The sequence below is a fragment of the Mirounga angustirostris genome, unplaced genomic scaffold (genome assembly GCF_029215605.1).
Source record: "Mirounga angustirostris isolate CCGP_5_RB_7025 unplaced genomic scaffold, mMirAng1.0.hap1 SCAF_6, whole genome shotgun sequence".
NCBI classification, from domain to species: domain Eukaryota; kingdom Metazoa; phylum Chordata; class Mammalia; order Carnivora; family Phocidae; genus Mirounga; species Mirounga angustirostris.
The window spans coordinates 153,980,806-154,000,410 of NW_026991714.1; the positions used below are offsets into that span (position 1 = coordinate 153,980,806).

Here is a 19,605-nt window from a genome sequence, read left to right on the forward strand (position 1 = left end):
AAATAAATCGGTTCCTGTCTTAAATGAAGTCATGATATGGTCTCAGTGGCTAACATGCTGTTCTTTTAAAAACAGCAGCTGACAGCATATTGTTGTTTAACAAAAGACTTGGCCAAACTCTGTCTGGGAGCCCTGAGAACATCTGGCCAAGCAGGCTGGGTCGGAGCCCGCCGGCTTCTACGGAAGAATCAGTGTCATGCCTCAGGCCGCCTCCACCTCCCCTCCCCTGCCCTGCTCACTGCAGGGGCAGATGCAGACCCAGATGCCAGGGGACCAGGCCTCTCCTGAAGCTGGGTAAGTGGGCTTTGCAAAACTTATAATAAGTCGCAAAACTTAAAAAATGGTATTACTCTTTTGGCAAAGGAAACATCCAGACATGGGACAATGTTCCAAAGGCAAAAAAGGACATGTGAGGAACAGTAAGCCCCCTTTTTACCCATGATTTTATGAATGTGGCTTTTAACTTAGGGGAGGTGTAGGGTTCAGTATCTCTTTGAAAGTCAGGTAGCCCTGGATCCAGGCACGGCGGTGGCTCTGACGTGGCTCCGATTCACGGATTTGTTACCTCTCTGTGGCTGGCTGCGCCGGAGTGGCAGGGAGGCGGAGCCCACGGCCGAGGGGAAAGGAAAGCTGGTGTGATGGTGTGCATGGCACTGGGTGGGTGGGCCGGGTGGGGGGAGTCTGAAGGAGGAAGGAGCATCTGAGAGGCCGGATGGGCCAGAGAAAGCCAGCAAAGTCGCCTCTGGGGCACAGAGTCAAACAAGGCTGCCAAGGGCCTGAGGGGGCCGTGGGCTCCATACATCAGCGAGTGGGCACTTTGGAGTGTGAGCCTCCGAAGGAAGGAGTGACTGTGGAATCTGTTGCTGTCTGCTGGCCTTGAAATAGCCCTTCCCAGTGCAGCTGCAGGCACCTGGAAAAAGTCTGAGGAGATTGGCAGGGAGTGTATGCACAAAGGAAGGAGGAACCAGGACTGAGCCTGGGGGAGCATCAGGAGGAGCAAGCAAAAGAGGCTGAGGGGACGGGCAGCCAGAGGGAGGACCGAGATCGCAAATGTCATGGTCACCAGGGCGGACCCTGTTTCTGGAGGGTAAGTCAGGTGGGTGGAAGCCAGGGGTGGGGACTGGCTGCTGAATTAGGAAGCCAGTGCTAACGGTGAGGATGGCCCCACTGGGGTGTGGGCACAAGCAGCAGCTGAGGGCCTGGAAGAGTGGCCTGTTGGCAATTGAGGCAGACTGGTCACTTGTAGGAGAAGGTTTGCAGTAAACAGCAGAGATGGAAGGGTAAGGAGGGGCATAGGACATGGGGGACCTCATAGGATCTGAGACACTGCAGCATGCTTGTGAGCTGATGGCATGACATTGCAGGGGGTGGCTGGGCAGAGAAGGGGCACATGCTGCTGGGCTGCAAATCCTTCTTCTTGAAGGTGAAGGGCCAGCACATCCACCGGATGGGAAGGCCTGTCGGCGGCTTGGAGATGGCGGGAGGGGTCAAACAGGGAAGCCAGGAGGGTGGGTGCTGGGCGAGGGTGGGGCACGGGGCTGGGTGTTCTCTAATTCAGGCACAGTCTCAGAGTAAACAAGCTCATGCTTGTGCAGGTGAGCTTCCTCGGCCAGGGAGTGCAGAGGTGTGAGGGGAGACACAGCCGAGGGCAGGGCAGGAGGCCATGCTACTTCTCAGGAAGCAGGTCCCGGGCGTTGGTGATACCTCATTTGCTCTCTATGAAGGCTGTCCTTAGCAAGTGCTGATTTTGCAAAAAGGTCAACAAGAGATGCTGTATTGGTTGGGCTGCCACAGAATGCACACAAGAGGTGTCTTAAACAACAGAAATTTATTTCTCGCAGTTCTGGACACCCACAGTCTGAGATCAAGTTCCCACAGGGTCTGGTTTCTGGTGAAAGCGCTCTCTTCCCGGCTTGTCCACGGCCACCTTCTGTCCATTCAAATGACCTCTTCTTTGATTTCTGTTGGGAGTGGGAGGGTGTGTGGGGGACAGCATGTGCTCTGGGCCTCTTCTTATAAAGACACTGATTCTATTGGGAAAGGGACACACCCTTATGGCCTCCTGCAACCTGAATTACCTCCCTGTAGATGCCATCTCCACGTCCAGACACACTGGAGGCTGGGGCTTCACCTTACCGATTCTGGGTGGGCATGATCACCCCTGCTGAATGAATTAGACGGTGGTTTCTAAGTCAAATGGGCTTTGGTGGAGAGGCTAGGTGGTCGCTGTAAGCAGGATCCCCTGATTAACTCCAGAGGGGATGCCTTCCTTGGCAAGGGCCCAGCTGCCCGCTGTCCCTACCGACCCTGCAGGTTAAAGAGCGCACAGCTGCTGAAGGCCAGCCTGGCGGACGCTGGTCCTGGCTCTGGCCACCCCGTCCCAGCCACGCGGGCACAGCTCTCGGCGCTGGCCTGGGCAGGGGACCGGGGCTCAGAGGCGTGCTGCGCGGCCAGGCGCCTGTTGACAGCCTTTGCCTGAAAACGGTTCACTGATAACAGTTCTGAGATCCACCTGGGACCCCGAGCCCCACTTGCGAGACCCTCGTCCCGAGGCCCGCGACCCCGCCCTGAGACCCCGGCTCCCGCGGCCCCCGCCCCGACCACGACCCGTCCCGAGAGCCGCGTCCCCAGCCCGCGCCTCGCGTCCCCTTGCCCCGAGACCCCCGCCCACCTCCCCTCCTGCGCCTCTGTCCCGCCCAGGCCTCCACGCCCCTCTGAACCCCACCTTGGGTGGGGGCCCACGCGGTCTGTGTGAGAGTTAATTAAATGTCCCGGGACACCGCCTTCCACTTCCGTGGGTCAGGCGCGGGCCATAGGACCACCCCCTAGGAGCCCCTCTGCTCAGGCAGCGCTCGGGTCAGCACGCGGCCCCTTTAAGGAGGACGGTCGCTGCCGGGCCGTGACGTCACAGGAGTGCGGAGGGCGGAGACAGTGCGCTGTCTCTGCGCGGGGAGGGGCGGGGCGGGGCGGCCGCTGACCGAAGGGAGGGCAGGAAGCACGCCTCCCAGGCCCCGCCCCCGCCAGGCCGCGCCCCTCCCAGGCCCCGCCCCCGCTAGGCCGCGCCCCGCCCGTCGCTGGGTCTCTCTGCAGTCCCTGCCCCGCTCCCAGTGGCCCCGCCCCCTCCAGCAGCCCCGCCCCTCCCGGGCCTCCCCCGGCGGCCCGCCCGAGGCCCCGCCCCTCCCTAGGCCCCCACCCCACGCACGCCCCGCCCCGCGCACGCCCCGCCCCGCCCCGCGCACGCCCCGCCCCGCCCCGCGCACGCCCAGCCCCCCGGCTCGGGGCGGGACTCGCCTCAGCAGCGGTAGCGGCGGCGGCGGCGGCGGCAGCGGCTGCGGGAACTTGAGTGGCGGCGATCTTAATGGCTGCGCGCGGGCCGCGGTGAGGCGCGGGCGGAGAGCGACGGACGCGGGGCCGCGGAGCAGCGAGGGCGAGTGAGCGCGCGCGGCCGTACCCCGGCCAGGCCCGGCCCGACCCGCCGAGCCCGCGATGCGCCCCGGGGCCGCCCCCCGGCGCAGCTGACGCCGCGGCCCGCGGAGACCCCGGCCGGCCGGCCCCGCGTGAGCGGCCGCCGCCGGCCCAGGCCACGATGGCGGGGAAGGCGGCCGCCCCGGGCACCGCGGTGCTGCTGGTCACGGCCAACGTGGGCTCGCTGTTCGACGACGTAAGTGCCCGGCGACCGGACCCCGACCCCGAGCCCGGCCCCGAGCCCCGGGACCCCCGGGACTCCCCGGACCCCGCGATCCGGACTTGGGCCCCGGCCCTGGGCCGCGAGCCCCCGGAGCCCAGGACCCTTGTCCTGGTCCCCATCCCTGAGCCCCAGAGCCCCAGAGCCCCAGGTTCTGGACTGAAGCCCTGAGTCTCAGACCCCAGGACGTGGACACTGAATCTGGGCCCTTCAGACCCTCGTACCCCCAAATCCTGAGACCCTGAACCAGTGCCCTGAACTCTGAACCCTGCCCCGAACCCTGGAATCCAGGTCCCCCACCTCTGGCCTCCAGACTGCATAGGCTGAACCCCGACCTCAGAGCCGGGCCCCGGAAACCAGGGCCCGAAACTCCGATTTTAATCCCTGTCCGAGGTCCCCAGATCCTGATACGAGGACCCTCGTGCACTGGCCCCAAGCCGCGACCCGGCCCCTCGTGTATTCCCTGAACACTGAGCCCAGAACCCTGACCCCTGGCTTCTGACCGCGCCCCTGGCCGGTGGGCTAGCCTCGTCCGCCTCGTCCGCTGGGCTGTGCGGCCCGCTGTGTGCGGCTCACCCGGGCTCCGGGGGTTGGCGCCCTGGTTTTACCTTGTAACTTAGTATCTGTCTAGTTTTCAAACAAGGGCGGCGGTGGAGGAGGCTGTGTCTTGTTTATGAAAGAGAAAGATGCCGGCAAGCTTTTCAGGGCCAAAGAGGGATGTGACTGCCCAAGGCCTTTACCTCTGGGGGCCTCCCACCCGGCCGGCCGCCCAGGGCAGCGGGGGCGGCTGCCCGCGGGCCGAGGGGGGCCGAGGGAGCCAGGGACTGGGGCGCCTGGAACTCCGAGGCAGGCCCAGGCTGACCTAGTTCGCTGTTGGTCCTCGCACTGCCAACCCAAATACAGCAGAATGCGACTCCAAGTGGCATGCTTGTTTAAGAGAAAAGGGTGATGGCACAGATGGAGCCTGTGGAGGCCTCGCTAGGTGGGCAGTGGGCGTGGGCTGGTCCAGTGGTACAGGCAGGACTTGGATTCCGGGAGAAGGTTCTGGCGTCCTGCCGAGCCTTCCTTTGCCGGCAGCGGGCATGGGTGAAGGGTTTCAGCGAGCTAAGGTCATGTACGGGCTGGGCTTGCTTTCCTTGACACAAAGTAGGTGCTATTTCTGTGGGTTTTTTTCTCATTTTAACTTCCAGGCGTCCGTGTATTCTGCTTCCCCGTTGGAGGTGAACTGTTTTCCCTGTTTCCCTCGGACAACTTTATCTAGTTCCGCGTTTGATCATTTTCTACAAAAGTGCCCTGGATGGGTGTGTGTCTGTATATTTAGCATTCTATTCTCAGCTTTCCAGTAACACGCCACTATAACATGGTTTTGCTCAGATGATTCAGATCCGTTCGCTGAGGCTTCAAAGCCTCAGAAATGTCAGGAAAATTAAGCATGGTGGGGCCTTTGAGTCTCAAAGGGAAAAGAATTTTGCTGTGCAAACATTCTTTCCAGTAATCTTTGATTCTGAGTTCTAGCGTTTCTGTTGCGTTTCAGCTGTATATGCACGCTTCTCTCTGTTGACGTTAAAATGGATAACTTAATTTGCTTTTGTTTGCCAACATGTTGTCTCTGAATTTTCTTTTTTTCTTGATGGCTGTATGGAGTTTGGCATCATGTTTACATCTGGAAGGAACATTTGTTTTGGTAATCAGTGCACACAGGGTAATTTTGCAGGGCGCCTTTCGATGTGAAGGTCCGTAGACAAGGATCTGCCAGTAACCCAGAGGTTTCTGGGCGTGCGGAGCTCAGCCTTGGGGGCAGCGGCCATCCTCCCTCGGTGGTGTGGGGTGGGCGCTGGCCAGGCTCCCCCACGCTCTGGGGCGCCTGCTGTGGTTGAGAGCCGTGTGTTGGTGCTTGTGACAGGGAGGCCTGGCTGGCGAGAGCAGTCTTGAGTGAAGGGGTGTTGCTTCCATGGTGTATGGCAGGTTTCAGAAGATCTGCCTGGTGACTGTGTGTGCACGGCATGCACCCATGCTGGGGGGACTGTCTTCAGAAGGTGGCCTGGGAAGGAATGCTTTCTTGCCCGGCTTCGTCATCGTGGGAGGGGCGTCTGGGTGAGACGCAGGCATGGCGTGCTGTGAAGGCCGCGTGCGGGTCGGTGATGGCATCCGCGCTTCTGAGGTCTTGCAGCCTTCCCCCATCTGCAGGGGACGCTGAGGAGATTTGTCTGGCAGGCTGCTATTTTCTTGTCAGTGCCCCTGGCTCGTGTCCCCCCGCGTGGCTGGTGCAGTGGTCCTCCCCCAGGGCCCTCTGGTTGCTCCTCCCCTGCGACGTTACCCACAAGGGGGTTCTTACAGCTGCCCCACAGTGGTTCTCACACTGTTACCCGTGGAGTATGAACAATTGTGGAGGACCCCAAAGAGCTCCGGGTTACTTGGTTATGACTATCAGTGTTTACACCACGTTGGTAGGGACACCCTGAGAGGAGCGGAAACCGAGCACGTTGCTTTAGCAGTCCGGATGGTGATGTCCTCACATGTCATACACGCTCTGGAAAGCTCCGCCAGTCACTCAGGACCCAGGCTGGGAAGAGGAGGCTGTCGTGTTGTGTTACTGTGAGCATGGCTGTGCCCTGGCAGACCCCGGGCCAGGCCTCCTGGGCTTGACCCCGAGACCCTCGGTCCTTGCTGGTGGCCCTTCCTGAACCCGCACAGCATCTCCCTGGCTGGGGGCCTAGAGGCGGCTTCTCCAGGTTTGCTGCGACCGCCAGATTGCCTCCTGAGAGCCCTGCGGCTCTTTTGCAATAATCCCCAGTTAGACTCCTGCTGTCACCACCCATTTTCCTGGAAAGGGGTGGCCAGGGCTGCACACCTCCTTGTTTTGCTTGAGATGGCCGGATTTTTGACAAGGGAGGTTTCTAGCTTTTTGTTCTTTATGTTGTTGCTAGAAATGAACTCAGAGGTGGATTCTTGCTGCTGTGGTTTCAGAGCTGGGTCCCCCCCTAACGCGGCAAGGCTGTTTCTTGGGAAAGGCACTTAGCTGAGTGGCAGAGGTCTGAGAGCACAGCTTGCCCTTGGGGGTCAGCGGGGCCTTTGTCCTGCGGCGTATTCAGAGTTGTGTCAGTTCTGAGCTGGTTTCCCCTTTTCGCTTGGTCAACGGCTGAGCAGCCGTCTCCCCAGGGCCTGCTGACCGGTTGTGCCTTGAGTCCTGCAGAGCTGGTAAGCTGGCTGCACCCTCTGGGGCCTTTCCAACAGCAGGTGTCCGTGGGACCCTCCCCTGGGCCCCATGCTGCAGGACGCAGTGCCTTGGGCACATGGCCCTCTGTCTCCTGCACCATCAGTTTGGCTCTCTTTGCCCTTGTTCCCGTCCCGCCCTGAAAGCTCCCTGAACCCCGCGTCCCCTCCGCTAGTACTGCCTGCCTGTGGGGCCATCTCTACTGGCTGCCTTTCCCGCCTTCTCCCAGCTCCTGTCCCAGCACTTGGTCACACGGGCTCGGTGGAATCCACGGAGGCCCAAGCTGGAGGGCTGGTTGGTGTCCGTTCCTGGCTGTCTTGCTTGCTCTGGGTGGCCTCTGACGGCACGGATCTCTGCTTCGGCAGGGACTCTGGCGATGGCGTCACTGAGACGCCGTTCCGCGGTCATACTCGTCAGCCCCTGAAGTGGTTTTCGGTGCGTTTGCAGACGCCTGCAGCTCTCACCAGCCCATTTTAGAGCCTATTTTGTGGCTAAACCAAAAGGTGCCTCAGCAGCCCCCCTGCCCTGAAGCCCCCAGCCCCTGGCGGTCACCAGGCTCCTTCCAGCCTCCAGGGAGTTCCTTACTCTGGGTCCCTGGAGTCCCTGGAGTCACATACGTGGCCCTCTGTGTCTGGCTTCCCTCGCTGGGCACAGAGTTGTCAGAATGTACCACGTAGCGGGTGTTGGTGCTTCTTTCCTGCCTCTGCCTGAACACTGTCCCACCCGTGGACTCACGGCAGTCTGTTGACCCGTTGTCAGCTGGTGGACATGAGGCCAGTTTCCACGTTCTGGCCGTTGTGGGTGGGCTGCTCTGAGCTTCGCGTGCACGTGTGCGCTCGTTTCTCCCGGCACGCGCCGAGGAGGGGAACTGCTTGGTCTTTGGTGACGCCGTGTTTAACCTTTGGAGGAACTGCCCTCCGCGGCCCAGCGTCCGCACCATTTCACCTTCCCTTAGCCGTGTTCCAGGGTTCTCGTTGCTTCCCATCCTCCTGGCCTTGTCATCTGTTTTTCGAAGGCTTTTTCCTGGGCTGCGTGGACACCCCTGCTTTGGGCTCTCCCCCTCACCCCATCTCCCAGCACTGGCTGCTTTCTCTGGCCACCCTCACCCCTTGTGGGGCTCGTCTGGACTCAGGCCTTGAAGGACCGTGTCCATGCAGATGGGCAGGGGGCAGGAAGGAGACCCAGGCCCAGGGCTCAGCCTGTAGCGCAGTGGGATCGGCTCTGCTCCTCGCGCCGTGGCCTGGGAAAGCCCAGTGCAGTGCTGCGGTGGAGAGTTCTCATCACAGAGCTTGGGGCTATTGGGTTTCCGAAGCCGTGGTATGGGCTCTGTCTGCGCAGCCCCTGAAGCAGGCTCTGGTGTGTTAGGCGCAGGGGTGGGGGCTGACCGGGCCGGGCCTCCTCGCAGGCCCCTTCGTGCTCCCCCAGCCCTGTGTCCCACAGGGAGAGTTCAAGGCTGGAGGTGGCTCAGCACTTTTTTTTTTTTTTTGCATTATTGCCTCTGACCTGAGATCTCAGTGTACTTTCCCTGTAGGAACTTGGCCTGTTTGTCAGAGGGTGGGACTCTTTGTAGGTATGGATCGACCTCTTCCCACAGTGGTAGCCTCATATGAGGCGGTGGTCCGGGGCCCGGTGTGGCTTTGGTGCCGCTTCTTTCTGCTCAGGAAACCCGCCTCGGCACCCTGCATACCTCCTCTCACCCCGGACACGTGGTGCCGACCTCGGACGTGGGCAGGAACTGGGACTCAGCCTGCCGATGACCTGCATGCAGGCTGCATGTGTCCCGTCCCTCCTGCCGATGGCTGGGTCCCATCGCTGTCCAGCAGCCTCTGAGCTCACGGTGTCCTCTGCCCATGCTGGCATCCTCGGCGTTTCCGGTCTCTGTCAGCTCTAGAGCTGCTGAGGGATGCTTTCCACGGCACAGGGAGGCACGTCTTCCATTTAAGGTGTTCAGTATTTTGCGTGCTTTGAATGCAGTGAAGTGAGCACTGCAGGTAGGCTTGTTGGGTATTTGCACCATTGTATCTATGTCCACTGCCTCTCGGCCTGGGTGACCCTGAGAAGTTGCATTCTGGTGGGACATCACTGAGAAAGGTCCCTCCATTTGAGTTCAGAGCCTGCATCACACACAGACAACGTGCCCTTCTGGGAGCCAGAGAGCAGGGGTGGGGGGCCAGCGCAGCCCTGGGTCCGTCTCTGGTCGTACACAGGTTTTGGGGGGAAGAGACCTGCGCTGAGGTGTGATTCCATGGTACGTTGGGTCCAGTTTGGAAGTTACAGAAATTGGACCCAGGCCTGCCTCCCAGTGGATTGCCCTTGTGGAGCCCCTGTTTGACCCGGAAGGGTGATGAGGAAGCAGGGTGGCGGGGGGGCTTACTACAGGCCGGCAGAGCACTGGGTCCTTAAGTGTTGGCCATTTCCGCATCCTGGTGGGCAGGAGGGTCTCCTCTTGGGAGGTGGGTTGTGTCCAGGAATGGGGTCCTATAGGTGGGGGTCGGGCAGCTAGGCAGGATGGCAGTGGAGGGCCTGGGCAGTGTGTTGGTCACCCATCTGTTGTCACTTCTTGGGACACAGCCCTGTTTTCCCCATGTTTCCCCGGGTCCTTCCAACTTGGTTGTGGGGGCTGGGGAAGAGAGGTGACAGAGAGAATGTTCCCGAGGTGAACATAAAGTGTCTGTGACCTCTGTCTTCTGTTGCTGCTTCATTAATTAGGGCATCTGAGACTGTCCTGCCTCGATCTCCCCAGACACACTGGGGGGAGTAGCTGGCCTGCAGGCTCAAGCCCAGTTCCTGCCTGGCCAGGCCGGGGAGGGGTGCCCCATAACGCTCTTCCTGCTCGGGGTGGCAGGCTCTGCTCTGGGTCCCCTCCTCCCGGTGTGGCGTGTGGTCACAGAACGCTGAAGCCTTGGCCCCCTCCCCAGAGCCTCCCTTTTGGGGCAGCAGATGATATTTCAGTGTGTGTCCGAGCCTGACAAGTGTCCAGATACTGAATCTTTGGTAGGGGCGGGTGCTGAGTTGGTCCGCTCCAGGCGTGAGCTTGGGCTCGTGGGAGAGCTCAGTCGTGTGCGTACTCACAGAGCCATCGATGAGGAAGCCGTTGGGGTTTCTTACCTTTAGCGATGAATGAGGATAAAGCAGTGGCTCATCCAGTTGCACTGAAAATGAAACCCGTGTGAAAGCCGTTGGCTTTGGGGGATGAGAACATTAGTCCCTTGATGTGACTGATGATTCCCGTAAATCCATGGTGGGAGGGTTTGAGGTAGAGCCTGCATGTGGGTCCAGGGAAGGCTGGGCTGCGTCGCGGGCCTGTGTTTGGGGAGAGCATCTTGGGATTCTGCCATCTTGCAGGCTCTCCTTACCGTCCCTGCCTCTGCTTGGCCTCTGATGATGGGAATGGAGAGAGAGCCTGCATTGTTGCTCACAATTTACGTTTTGACTTTACAAGGTCTGTTTTGGGAGATAGAGAAGGTGCTGGAGCAGAGTGTCCACTTAGATGTGTCCACTGACAACTGGCCCGGTCCCTGGACGGCGGCTCAGGGTGGGGACGATCCGGAGCGGGTCAGGGGTGATGGGGCTCTGCCTGGTGGTTGGTCTTGGTGCCCGCACACAGAAGGGGCTTTTCCAGGCTGACAGGGAAGCATGCTGGTGACACGCAGGCTCGAGGAGAATGCTGACTCTGGTTTGGGTTTTCCCTTTGGTGAATAGTTCAACCCCATCCCCAGGAGCATGGCCTTGGGGTCAGCTGTTCCTTGAATCCTGACCCACTGGTGGGTTTTTGTGAGCTCAGGCCCCTTTTCTTCTCCCTCCTTCACTCTGACAGGGGCCTGGGGCCCTTCTTTGGGGTTGGGGGCTGGTGGGGACGTGGGGGCTGGGGCTGTACCCCCTCATGTGTTTGAGCAGAACGTGATGGTGTTAGGGGTAGCTTTCCCAGAGTTCCCGCCCTGGGTGAACTGCCCCGGAGCCTTGGAGCCCATGCTGAATCTGTGCCCTCCCTGAGCCTGGCACCGGGCCTTCCATTCTGCCTTGTCCTTGCTCTGTGCCACGAGCACGGGAGCTGGGTCTGGAACTGCATCCTGGAGGCATGTTACCGTCCCCCCACCCCCGGCGGAGTCCAGCCCTGGCTTTGCTCCAGGGCTTGCTGGCCTGGGCTCAGGCACCCTCCTTTTCTGTCCCACGTCTCAGGGCCCCGGAGTGACTTGCTGTTATTCTAGGACCTGGAGGTTTGCAACAGGAGGCACGGCCAGGCCTGAGTCTTGGTGGCAGGGATCCTGCCCTCAGTGCTGGTGTGAGGCCACGTGTCGGAGTCTGCAGGGCCACGTGGTGACAGGAAGATGTGGGGCTGGGGCAGGCTGTGTAGCCCGTGTGACCGGGGGCTTGCCGGCTTCCCCGCTTGGGCTTTTGGTGCACCAGGAAGGCAGGAATGCCACCCGGCACGGGGCTGTGGCACGTAGAGGAGGGGGCCTGGCAGGGTGAGGTGCTGTCAGCTGTCCCCAGGCCCCTTCCTTCAAAGGTCTCGGTCCCCTCCTGCCCACCCAAGGCTTCCTTACTTGTGCCCGGGCTGCTGGGTTGGTCCATCCCCTGTCCCCGAGCGTGGGCTCCTGTGTCTGGCCAACGGGATGGCCTGGTTGTGCTGCCCAGTGTCGCCACCAACGAGCCTCGCGCTCTCGCCCTTGGTGGGCCTGCTCCCCTGCCGGGGGTCCGGGGCGCGTGCTGGCTGCCCCCTCACCGTCCCCACTTGCCTTCTTGACCCGCCCTTTCCCCAGCAGGCCCCTGTGGCAGCTTGCTCCTCCCTTGCCTGGACAGGGTGTGCTTTCCCGTGGTCGGGCTTCTCCTGAGGCTGCTCTGTTCTGAGGAGTCCTTTGGCCTCCCGGTGCAGGCCGGCAGAATTGTAGTGTCCCTTCTGGGGACAGCGCACTGTGACAGCTCTGTGCTGTCCCTCCTTCCCCTTTCGTCACGCTGTGTTTTGGCCGCTCGTGTGGCTGTCATCCCGTCGCACGTGTTGCGGGGCCGGCCTCACGAGCGGCAGCCGCTGCGGGGTGGGATGTGGGCTCTGCCGCGGTGGCCGGAGGGAATCGGAAGAGCCGCAGGCCTGCTGGGTGCCCGGCCCTGTCAGAGCGGTCCGCACGGCCCGGGAGGGGGTCGGCGGCTGGGGCTGCGGGCGCCAGCGTGCCCTTCTCCCTGCCGTTTTGTTGGGGACGGTCTGCATGTGGCACAGCTCACCCCGTGCACGCGTGCCGCTCAGTGACTTTGGGAGGCGTCTGCAGTGGTGCGGCTGTCCCCACACATCTCCGGGCACGTCCCTCGCGGCCCTCGGCGGCCCGCGGTGCCACGGCCCTGCCTCCGGCTCCAGAATTCTGCCTCCACAGGGATCTCGAATGCCGGAATCTCACGGTCTGCGGTCCTCGTGCCTGGTATCGGTTTTCTGCCCACACCTGTTTGTGTCACACTTCTGTCCCTTCTTAGGGTTGAGTGGGGTTCCGTGAGGTGTACGCCCCGCGGCGTGTCCACTCTCCGGTTGATGGACGCAGGGTCGTTTCCGGCTTGCTGCTGTGAACCGTCGTCCCCACACACACACACACGCATTTATTTTTGGCGGGCACTGCCTACCTGCTCCAAGGCAGCCGCACCGTTCCGCATCCCGGGGCTGCGTGGGGCCGGCACAGGGCAGCGAGGCCTTCCTTCCGCTGCGGCGTGGGGTGGAGGCCTCTGTGCTCACCATTTGCATTTTCTGGCCTCTGCCTTTAAAAACTAGGTGTCCGCCGACGGTCCTTGGCTGTACCTCTATGAGAGTGGCATTGATGATGGTGTTGTCGTGAGAACGGTATTTGGCAGACTGTTGACTGTGTCCGTGGGAGACGGCGCCACCTCTCCGGGCCAGGCATACGGGATGCCCGGTCCTCCCAAGAGGATGGAAGGCCCCTGGGACGGTGTCTGCCCTCCAGTGTGGTCATGCAGGCAAGGCGGGAGCGAGGACAGCTGCGTTGGGGCCCCCCGGCCGCCCTTGACTCCTGGGACTCAACCTCTCTGCCCCACAGCCGGGTGTGGGTGGTGGGCTGGTGCGTGTCTGTGCAGGGCTGGTGCTGAGGCATGGGGTCGAGGGTCAGTCTGGTGGCCTTAGTCTGTAAGAGCTGGGCAGAGGTGGCAGCCACAGCCTGCCCTCCCACTGCGCCTGGACGCGGAGGACACTGCCCCCAGTGAGGGGCAGAGAAGGCCTCTGGCAGGTGAATTCTCTTCTCCCAGCCTCTGGGTGTGACGGCCCCTCCTGTTTACCGTTATCTCCTGGGTGTCTGGGACCTTTTATAGTCCTGCTGATGTGGGGATGTTATTTACTCCATGGTGCACCCAGCTGGTCAGCAAGGACTGCCTCAGGTGGACAGCTTCAGTGAATTGGTGACTCTGTTCCCGAAGTTGCCCCCGAATGCTTGCCCGTGGGAGGGTCCTGGCCGTCCTCGCGTGAGGGCACATCCTGTGCTTGGGGCCCCGCGGCCTGCCTGGAAGGGGGCTGTACCGTGGTCCATCTGGATCAGGGGCTTTCTTTTGCCACATTCCTCCTTAGTCCTGGGATTCTGCCGGGGGTCCACAGAGCAGATGAGGATGGGAAGCATGACCCAGCTCTGAGCACGTAGGCTTTTGTGCCCCTGTCGGTGGGTACCTGCTGGCTCCGGAAGACGATCCGGTGCAGAGTTGGGCTGGGGGGAGCTCTGACTTGCTGGGTGAACCTGCTCATATGGAGCTGAGATCTGGGTTGGATCAGTGCTTTTAAAATTCTGGTGAGAAAAAAAAAGGGGGGGGGGCGCCTGGGTGGCTCAGTCGTTGGGCCTCTGCCTTCGGCTCGGGTCACGGTCCCAGGGTCCTGGGATTGGGCCCCACATCGGGCTCCCTGCTCGGCGGGAGGCCTGCTTCTCCCTCTCCCACTCCCCCTGCTTGTGTTCCATCTCTCGCCGTGTCTCTCTGTTAAATAAATAAATGAAATCTTTAAAAAAAAAAAAAAAGTAAAACCCTGGTGAGGCCTCGTTGTGCAGAGCCGGTGGGAGCCGTGGCACTGAGAGGCGCCCATGGAGGAGTTGAACGGACCAAGTCACCCGTCCCAGTTTGCCTTTGCGTGCCCTCTACGTGCTCTCAGAGTCCTGTGCCAGTTCTGGGCCCCAGGCTTACTTGGGGTGCATCAGCGGGCACTTCCTCTGTCCAGCTCAGCTAATGATTGCCCAGCACCTGCGTGCAGAGCATGCTCTTTGCTGAACTGTAATTCGGGGAGATTTGGGGTTTGTGTTAAGATGGAGTCATTCTCTTAAGAACGACAAACGAATTTGTGGGGACACATGTTTTGCTTTTTTCCCCATCACTTACGGTTTTTCAGATCTTTTGCAACTTCCTGTTTTTGCTGTAACGCCATCACCGCCCTCCGCGCTGCCCCGAGCAGCTCGCGCCGTGCACCTCGTCCAGGTGGGAGGTGGGAGGCTGGGCTGCTGGGAGGGGGTCGTGCTGATTGATGCCCCCAGCAGAGTGTGGGTGAGTGGCAGGAACTGACCAGCCAGGGGAACCAGCGCAGGGCCCCAGTGGCCGATTCGGGGACTGTCCAGGACGGCCGCCAGGGCCAGGTGGGGTCTGGCCTAAGTTTCTGAAGCCCCCAGGGCCCTGTCCTCACTGCCGCAACCCAGGCACGCTTGGTGCTGCTGGAGAGGAGTTTGGGGCAGGAGGCCTGAGCTCCCGGGTTGTGGGTGGTTCTGCTGTGCTGCCCAGGTTCAGCCTGAGCTGCGCTTGCAGGCTTGTGGCCATGAGGGCCCAGAGAGTTCATTTTTACCGGCTGTTCATAGCATGGTTCCAGTGTCTGTAGGCTTAGTGAGTGCCTCCTCAGGGCTGGGCCCTTGTCTGGGGGCTGGAGCCTTGGCAGGGGGCACTGGGGAGCACCCTGGGTCTCCCCACACCAGTTGCTCCCAGCAGCATGCTCATCCTGCCCACCTCTGTGGGCAGTTCCTTGAATTGGCTGGGGACAGCAGCTGGGCGCTGAGCGCTGGAGCATCTCCAGGGCCCCTGGGGGCTGTCCTTGAGGCCCCTCCCATGCCTTCCCCGCCCCCATTCCCACGCCCACCTTATCAGCTCTCTTCTGAGACGTGAGGGACTGCAGGATGAAGCCCAGAGAGCTGTGGGGTAGCAGGTGAGCACGACAGAGAAGGGAGGGTCCTCTGGCTGAGGTGAGGAGGCTGGAGGGGGCCTGTGAGTTGGGGGAGGGGCGTTTCAGGACAGGTGTGTTGGGGTTTGGGGGGCAGGGCCCCAGGAGCCAGCAGGCAGGAGCTGGGGTTCCTTGTCTAAGGCACCGTTGCACGTGGTCAGGGCCTCACTCCCTGAGGCAGGGGTTCCTGCTCACGTCTTACTGGGATGATGCACAGCCCGCCTTCAGGGCAGAGGGGCCTTACCCTGGGGCAGCCTGGCTCATGGCTCACGCTCTGGACCCCAGCTGCCCCAGCTGCCCGGTGTGTCAGGAGATGGACTTGAGGGTGTCTTAGGATGCCCAGAGAAGCCCTGGGCCCAGAGACCACAGACAGCCTCTTGGGTAAGTGGCCAGGGCCAGGACCTGAACTCTTTGGGCCACGGGAGCCAACTGGAGAGTAAGGAAGAGGTGGCCTCTGGGGCCACTGCAGGGCAGGAGCAGAGGCAGGAAATGGGGAGCCAGGCCTGTTTGGGAAGCCATGTGGCTCGCGTGGGCGGTGTGGTCAGCATGGCCTGGTGTGGCCAGTGAGTAGCGGAAACCAGGCACTGTGGGCCAAGAGGCGGCGTGGGTCTCCTTCAGTGCACAGGGGCCTGTAGCTGATGACCCTAGCTCCGCGGCCCAGTGGGAAGACGCGGTGAGGTGTGAGTGCCACTTCTTTGGCCCCACCGTCATCCCCCAGGGCCTGGCCTTGAAGATGGATGGTTAGCTCCCTCTTCGTGCTCGCTGGGGTCACTGGAGCTGGCTGTGCCGTCTGTATTTTCACTACTGATAAGTGAGTCAGTCCGGAAGGGGAAGAAGGGGGTGCTCAGGGCCGGGCTGGAAGCGTGAGGAGCTCCGAATAGCCCAGGGAAATGCAGTGGAGACGGTCAGGGCCCTTGGAGGTGAGCCCCTCAAGGATGGGGTCCGTCGCAAACGCTTCCCAAGGAGCCAGGGAGGACAGGTGGAGAGGCACTGACGGGCGTGCTTCCCACGTCTGTTTTCAGTGTCAGAAAATTGTACCAGGGGACTCAGGGATGTATCCTAGATTCTGGGAGAAAATTGATGTCTATGAGCCTTGATAACCTGGATAGCTTTAGTTTTCTGTAATGAAAAAATCAGGCAGAGTGTCCCAGAAAGCTTCCTGCAATGCTTTCTCCGTATCCTGCGTGCCATTCTGAATTGTCTTAAACACCAGCAGCACAGACCGTGGAATGATTTCAGTGTTTTGTGGTAATTGCTGCATTAGGAATCTCCACCATGGACGAGAGGCAGAGTTCTTTTTTTTAAGATTTTATTTATTTATTTATTTATTTGGCAGAGAGGGAGGGAGAGCACAAGCAGTGGGAGCGGCAGAGGGAGAGGCAGAAACAGCCCCCTGTCGAGCAGGGAGCCCGATGCGGGGCTCCATCCCAGGACCCTGGGACCATGACCTGAGCCGGAGGCAGAGGCTTAACCGACTGAGCCACCCAGGCGCCCATGGACGAGAGACAAAGTTTTACTGTTTTGGAAGAGTAGAGGTACACTTTCCCACTGGGAATTTACTCGGCTCCAGCAGTGTGTTGCTTTTCTTGGAGAAAGTCCAGTTCCCAGGTTGGGGGAGCCAGCTGGGAGTCTGTGAGTGTCCGCGGTGTCCGCAGGGCTACCAGGTCTGGGCAGGTGTGCTGGGGCGCTGGGCAGGGGCAGAGGGAGCCCGGGCCGCTCCACCTTGTCACACGTAGGCCAACCTCCTCCCCTGTGCCGATGTCACAAAACACATCGGTCTTCCCCCAGCACGCTCATGGTCGGCGTCCCACTGCTCCCGAGACGCCGCGCTCAGAGCCAGGCCTTGGGCAGCCTTGGCCCAGGCACTGGGACTCACTAATGGAATGAGTCTCTGCTTCTGGTTGGGTGGCAGGTGAATGTGTGCAGAGCCATGTGGGCTTGGGGCCATGGGGTCATTTGTGGCAGCATATCCCTCCCCAGCAAAGCTCTGGCTGTGGGTGTCCCTGGGGCCGTGGAATCCCCATAAGCTCCATGGTTGGGATGAGGGACCCGATGTGCAGACATCAAGGGAATAGCCATTTGTACATTTTGTGGAGGGCCAAGTAGGCTTTTCTCGCCTCTTGTCTGAGTTGGTGTGACTGTGAGGGGAGAGAGTCATTGGGGCACAGGTCCCCTTGCTTCTCCCTGAGCCCCCTGAGCGGAGTTCCTGCCATCTCATGGACTCTGGTTGCAAGTCGACAAGGTGCCGCCGAGTGTCAGGAGAAGTACCGTGGCCTCAGAGGAGGGATCGCGTAACGCGTGTGGGCAGTGTGTCTTGGCCTTTGTACCCAGAGGGCAGGTGGTGGACAGGCAGCTCCCGCTGGTCTTCCCTTAGGGCCAGACTTCCAGCGGTCTTGGCATCGTCGACGGCAGCCATGGCCGAGAGCGCCCCGCGGTGGAGAGTGAGTCACTCCATCGGGAGGTGTGCATTGGCTGCGTTAATTATGGTGCTTGTTACTTGCAAATGGAGACAGAATTCACATACCCCGAGACTCACTTTCAGTGTGTCTAGTTCAGTGTTTATAGGCATTCACAAGGGTCACATGATTCTAGAACATTTTCTTCACCCCTGAAAGAAACCTGGCACCCATCAGCAGTCACCATATCCCGGCAACTGCTTATCTTTCTGTGTCTATGAATTTGCCTGTTCTGGAGGTTTTCTAGAAGTGGAATCAGACAATACGTGTCGTTTTTCGTCCAGCTTCAAGGCTCGGCCGCGTGGTGGCATGCGTCAGAGCTCCATTCCTTCTGAGGACGGGATGCTGTTCCTTTGTGGGGCTGGACCACGTTTTATCCACTCATCCGCTGATGGACACTTGGCGATTATTAGCAGTGCTCCTGGGAACATTGGTGTGAACGTATGCTGTTAATTCCCTCGGGCACATACCTAGGAGTAGTTGCTGGGTCACACGGTAACTGTGAGTTTAACTTTCCGAGGAGCCACAACACCGTCTTCCAGAGCGGCTGCTTCCCCTCGTTTTGCGTCCCCACCAGCTGCGCATGAGGGCTCCACTTTCTCCATGTCTAAAAACATGTGGTCCATCTTTTTGATTCTGACTTCCCAGTGGGTGTGAAGTGGTTTTGATTGGCGTGGCCTGATGACTAACGTTGCATGTCTGTCTGTGTGCTTACTGGGTATCTGTGGTCTACTTTGGAGAAATGTTCATTCACATCCCTTGCCCACTAAAAAAAATTTTTTTAAATTGTTGAGTTTTTCTTGATGTATTCTGGGTCCCAGGTTCTTATCAGATACGTGGTCTGCAAATACTTTCTCCCAGTCAGTGCATTGTCTTCTCACGTTTCTGCTAGCATCCTTTGACACACAGACATCTCAAACTGATGAAGTCCGGTCTCTCCGTCTTTGGTTTCTTGTGCTTTAGGTGTTGTCTCAGAAACCGCTGCCCCATCCACGGTCCCCGAGGCTTACCCCGACCTCTTCTCCTAAGATCGTCGTTTCAGCTCTTGTGTTTGGGTCTTTCATCTGTGTCAACTTATTTGATATGTACTGTGAGTTAGGAGTTCTTCTCTGTCCTTTTGCCTGTGGATACTTAGTTGTCCCAGCACCATTTGTTGAAAAGACTATTTTCTGCCACTGAATTGTCTTGGCACCCTTGTTGAAAATTAACTGACCGTAAAGATACAGACTTCTCTCGGCTCTGTTCCCTTGGTCTGCGCGCATGCCCTCGTGCCGGGACCATACTGTGTTGATGGTGGTAGCTTTGTCGCAAGTTTTGGAGTCAGGAAGCGTGAGTCGTCCATGTTGTTGTTGTTATTGGTTGCTCTGGGTGGCTTTCACTTCCACGTGAATTCTGGGATGAGCCTGTCCTTTTCCACAAAGGCTGGAGTTTTGATAGGGATGGCACTGAACCTGTAGTTTGCCATTTAACGCTGCATCTTCAGTCTGTGCCCGAAGGAGAGCCGTCTGTTTATCTAGGGCCTCTTCGGCTTCTTTCCATTCTATAGGTTTCAGTGCAAGTCTTGCACTTGTTTTTTGTTTTGTTTAATTTATCCCCAACCTTTCTGCTGGTCTGTTTGGACTTTCTCTTTCTTGGGAGTTTGGTTCTTGACAGTTTGTGTCTTTTTAGCAGTGTGTCTTTCGTGTAGGGTATCCCGTTGGTTGGCCTACGGCCGCTGGTCCTCTGCTTGTGCTGTCCTTTCGGTTTCTGTCAGGTTGGCAGTAACGTTCTTTCCGTCCAACTTATGGCAATTTGAGTCTTCTGTGTGTTTGTCAGTCTAGCTAAAGGTTTGTCAATTCTGTTGACTTTTTTCAAAGGACCAACTTTTTGGTTTCATTGATTTTTCTGTTTTCTGTTCACAGTGTTGGCTGCGTTTAGAATTAAATCCCACAGAAACCTTTTTTGAAGATCACGTTGCTGGTGATAGAATCTGGTTCTTTGCCTTCCACCTTGTCTGTTTCTGGTTGACACCGAGCCTTTCTCCTGCTTTTTCCTGAGCAGGGACAGCATTTCTGAAGCAGGCCACCATGGCCTTCTGAGTCAC

The 19,605-nt window shown here is 59.5% G+C and overlaps 1 protein-coding gene and 1 long non-coding RNA gene across 5 annotated transcripts in view; one reads left to right on the forward strand and one right to left on the reverse strand.

The window, feature by feature from the left end:
• Nucleotides 1-1,797: 1,797 nt before the first annotated feature.
• On the reverse strand, nt 1,798-2,899 carry LOC123846971 (uncharacterized). The gene is made up of 3 exons (XR_006791412.3): nt 2,726-2,899; nt 2,079-2,307; nt 1,798-1,961 (listed from the first exon to the last, which is right to left on the reverse strand). It is a non-coding gene; the product is annotated as an uncharacterized LOC123846971 (long non-coding RNA).
• Nucleotides 2,900-3,282: 383 nt separating this feature from the next.
• INPP5A (inositol polyphosphate-5-phosphatase A) overlaps nt 3,283-19,605 on the forward strand; it is a 174,662-nt gene continuing 158,339 nt past the window's right edge. The window contains exon 1 of one of the 4 annotated variants that reach the window (XM_064595491.1): nt 3,283-3,661. In XM_064595491.1, the coding sequence (XP_064451561.1) occupies nt 3,587-3,661 (75 nt within the window). In that variant the 5' untranslated portion in view covers nt 3,283-3,586. The remainder of the gene's footprint in view (nt 3,662-19,605) is intronic. The other 3 variants (XM_064595490.1, XM_064595492.1, XM_064595493.1) reach the window with 3 other exon arrangements.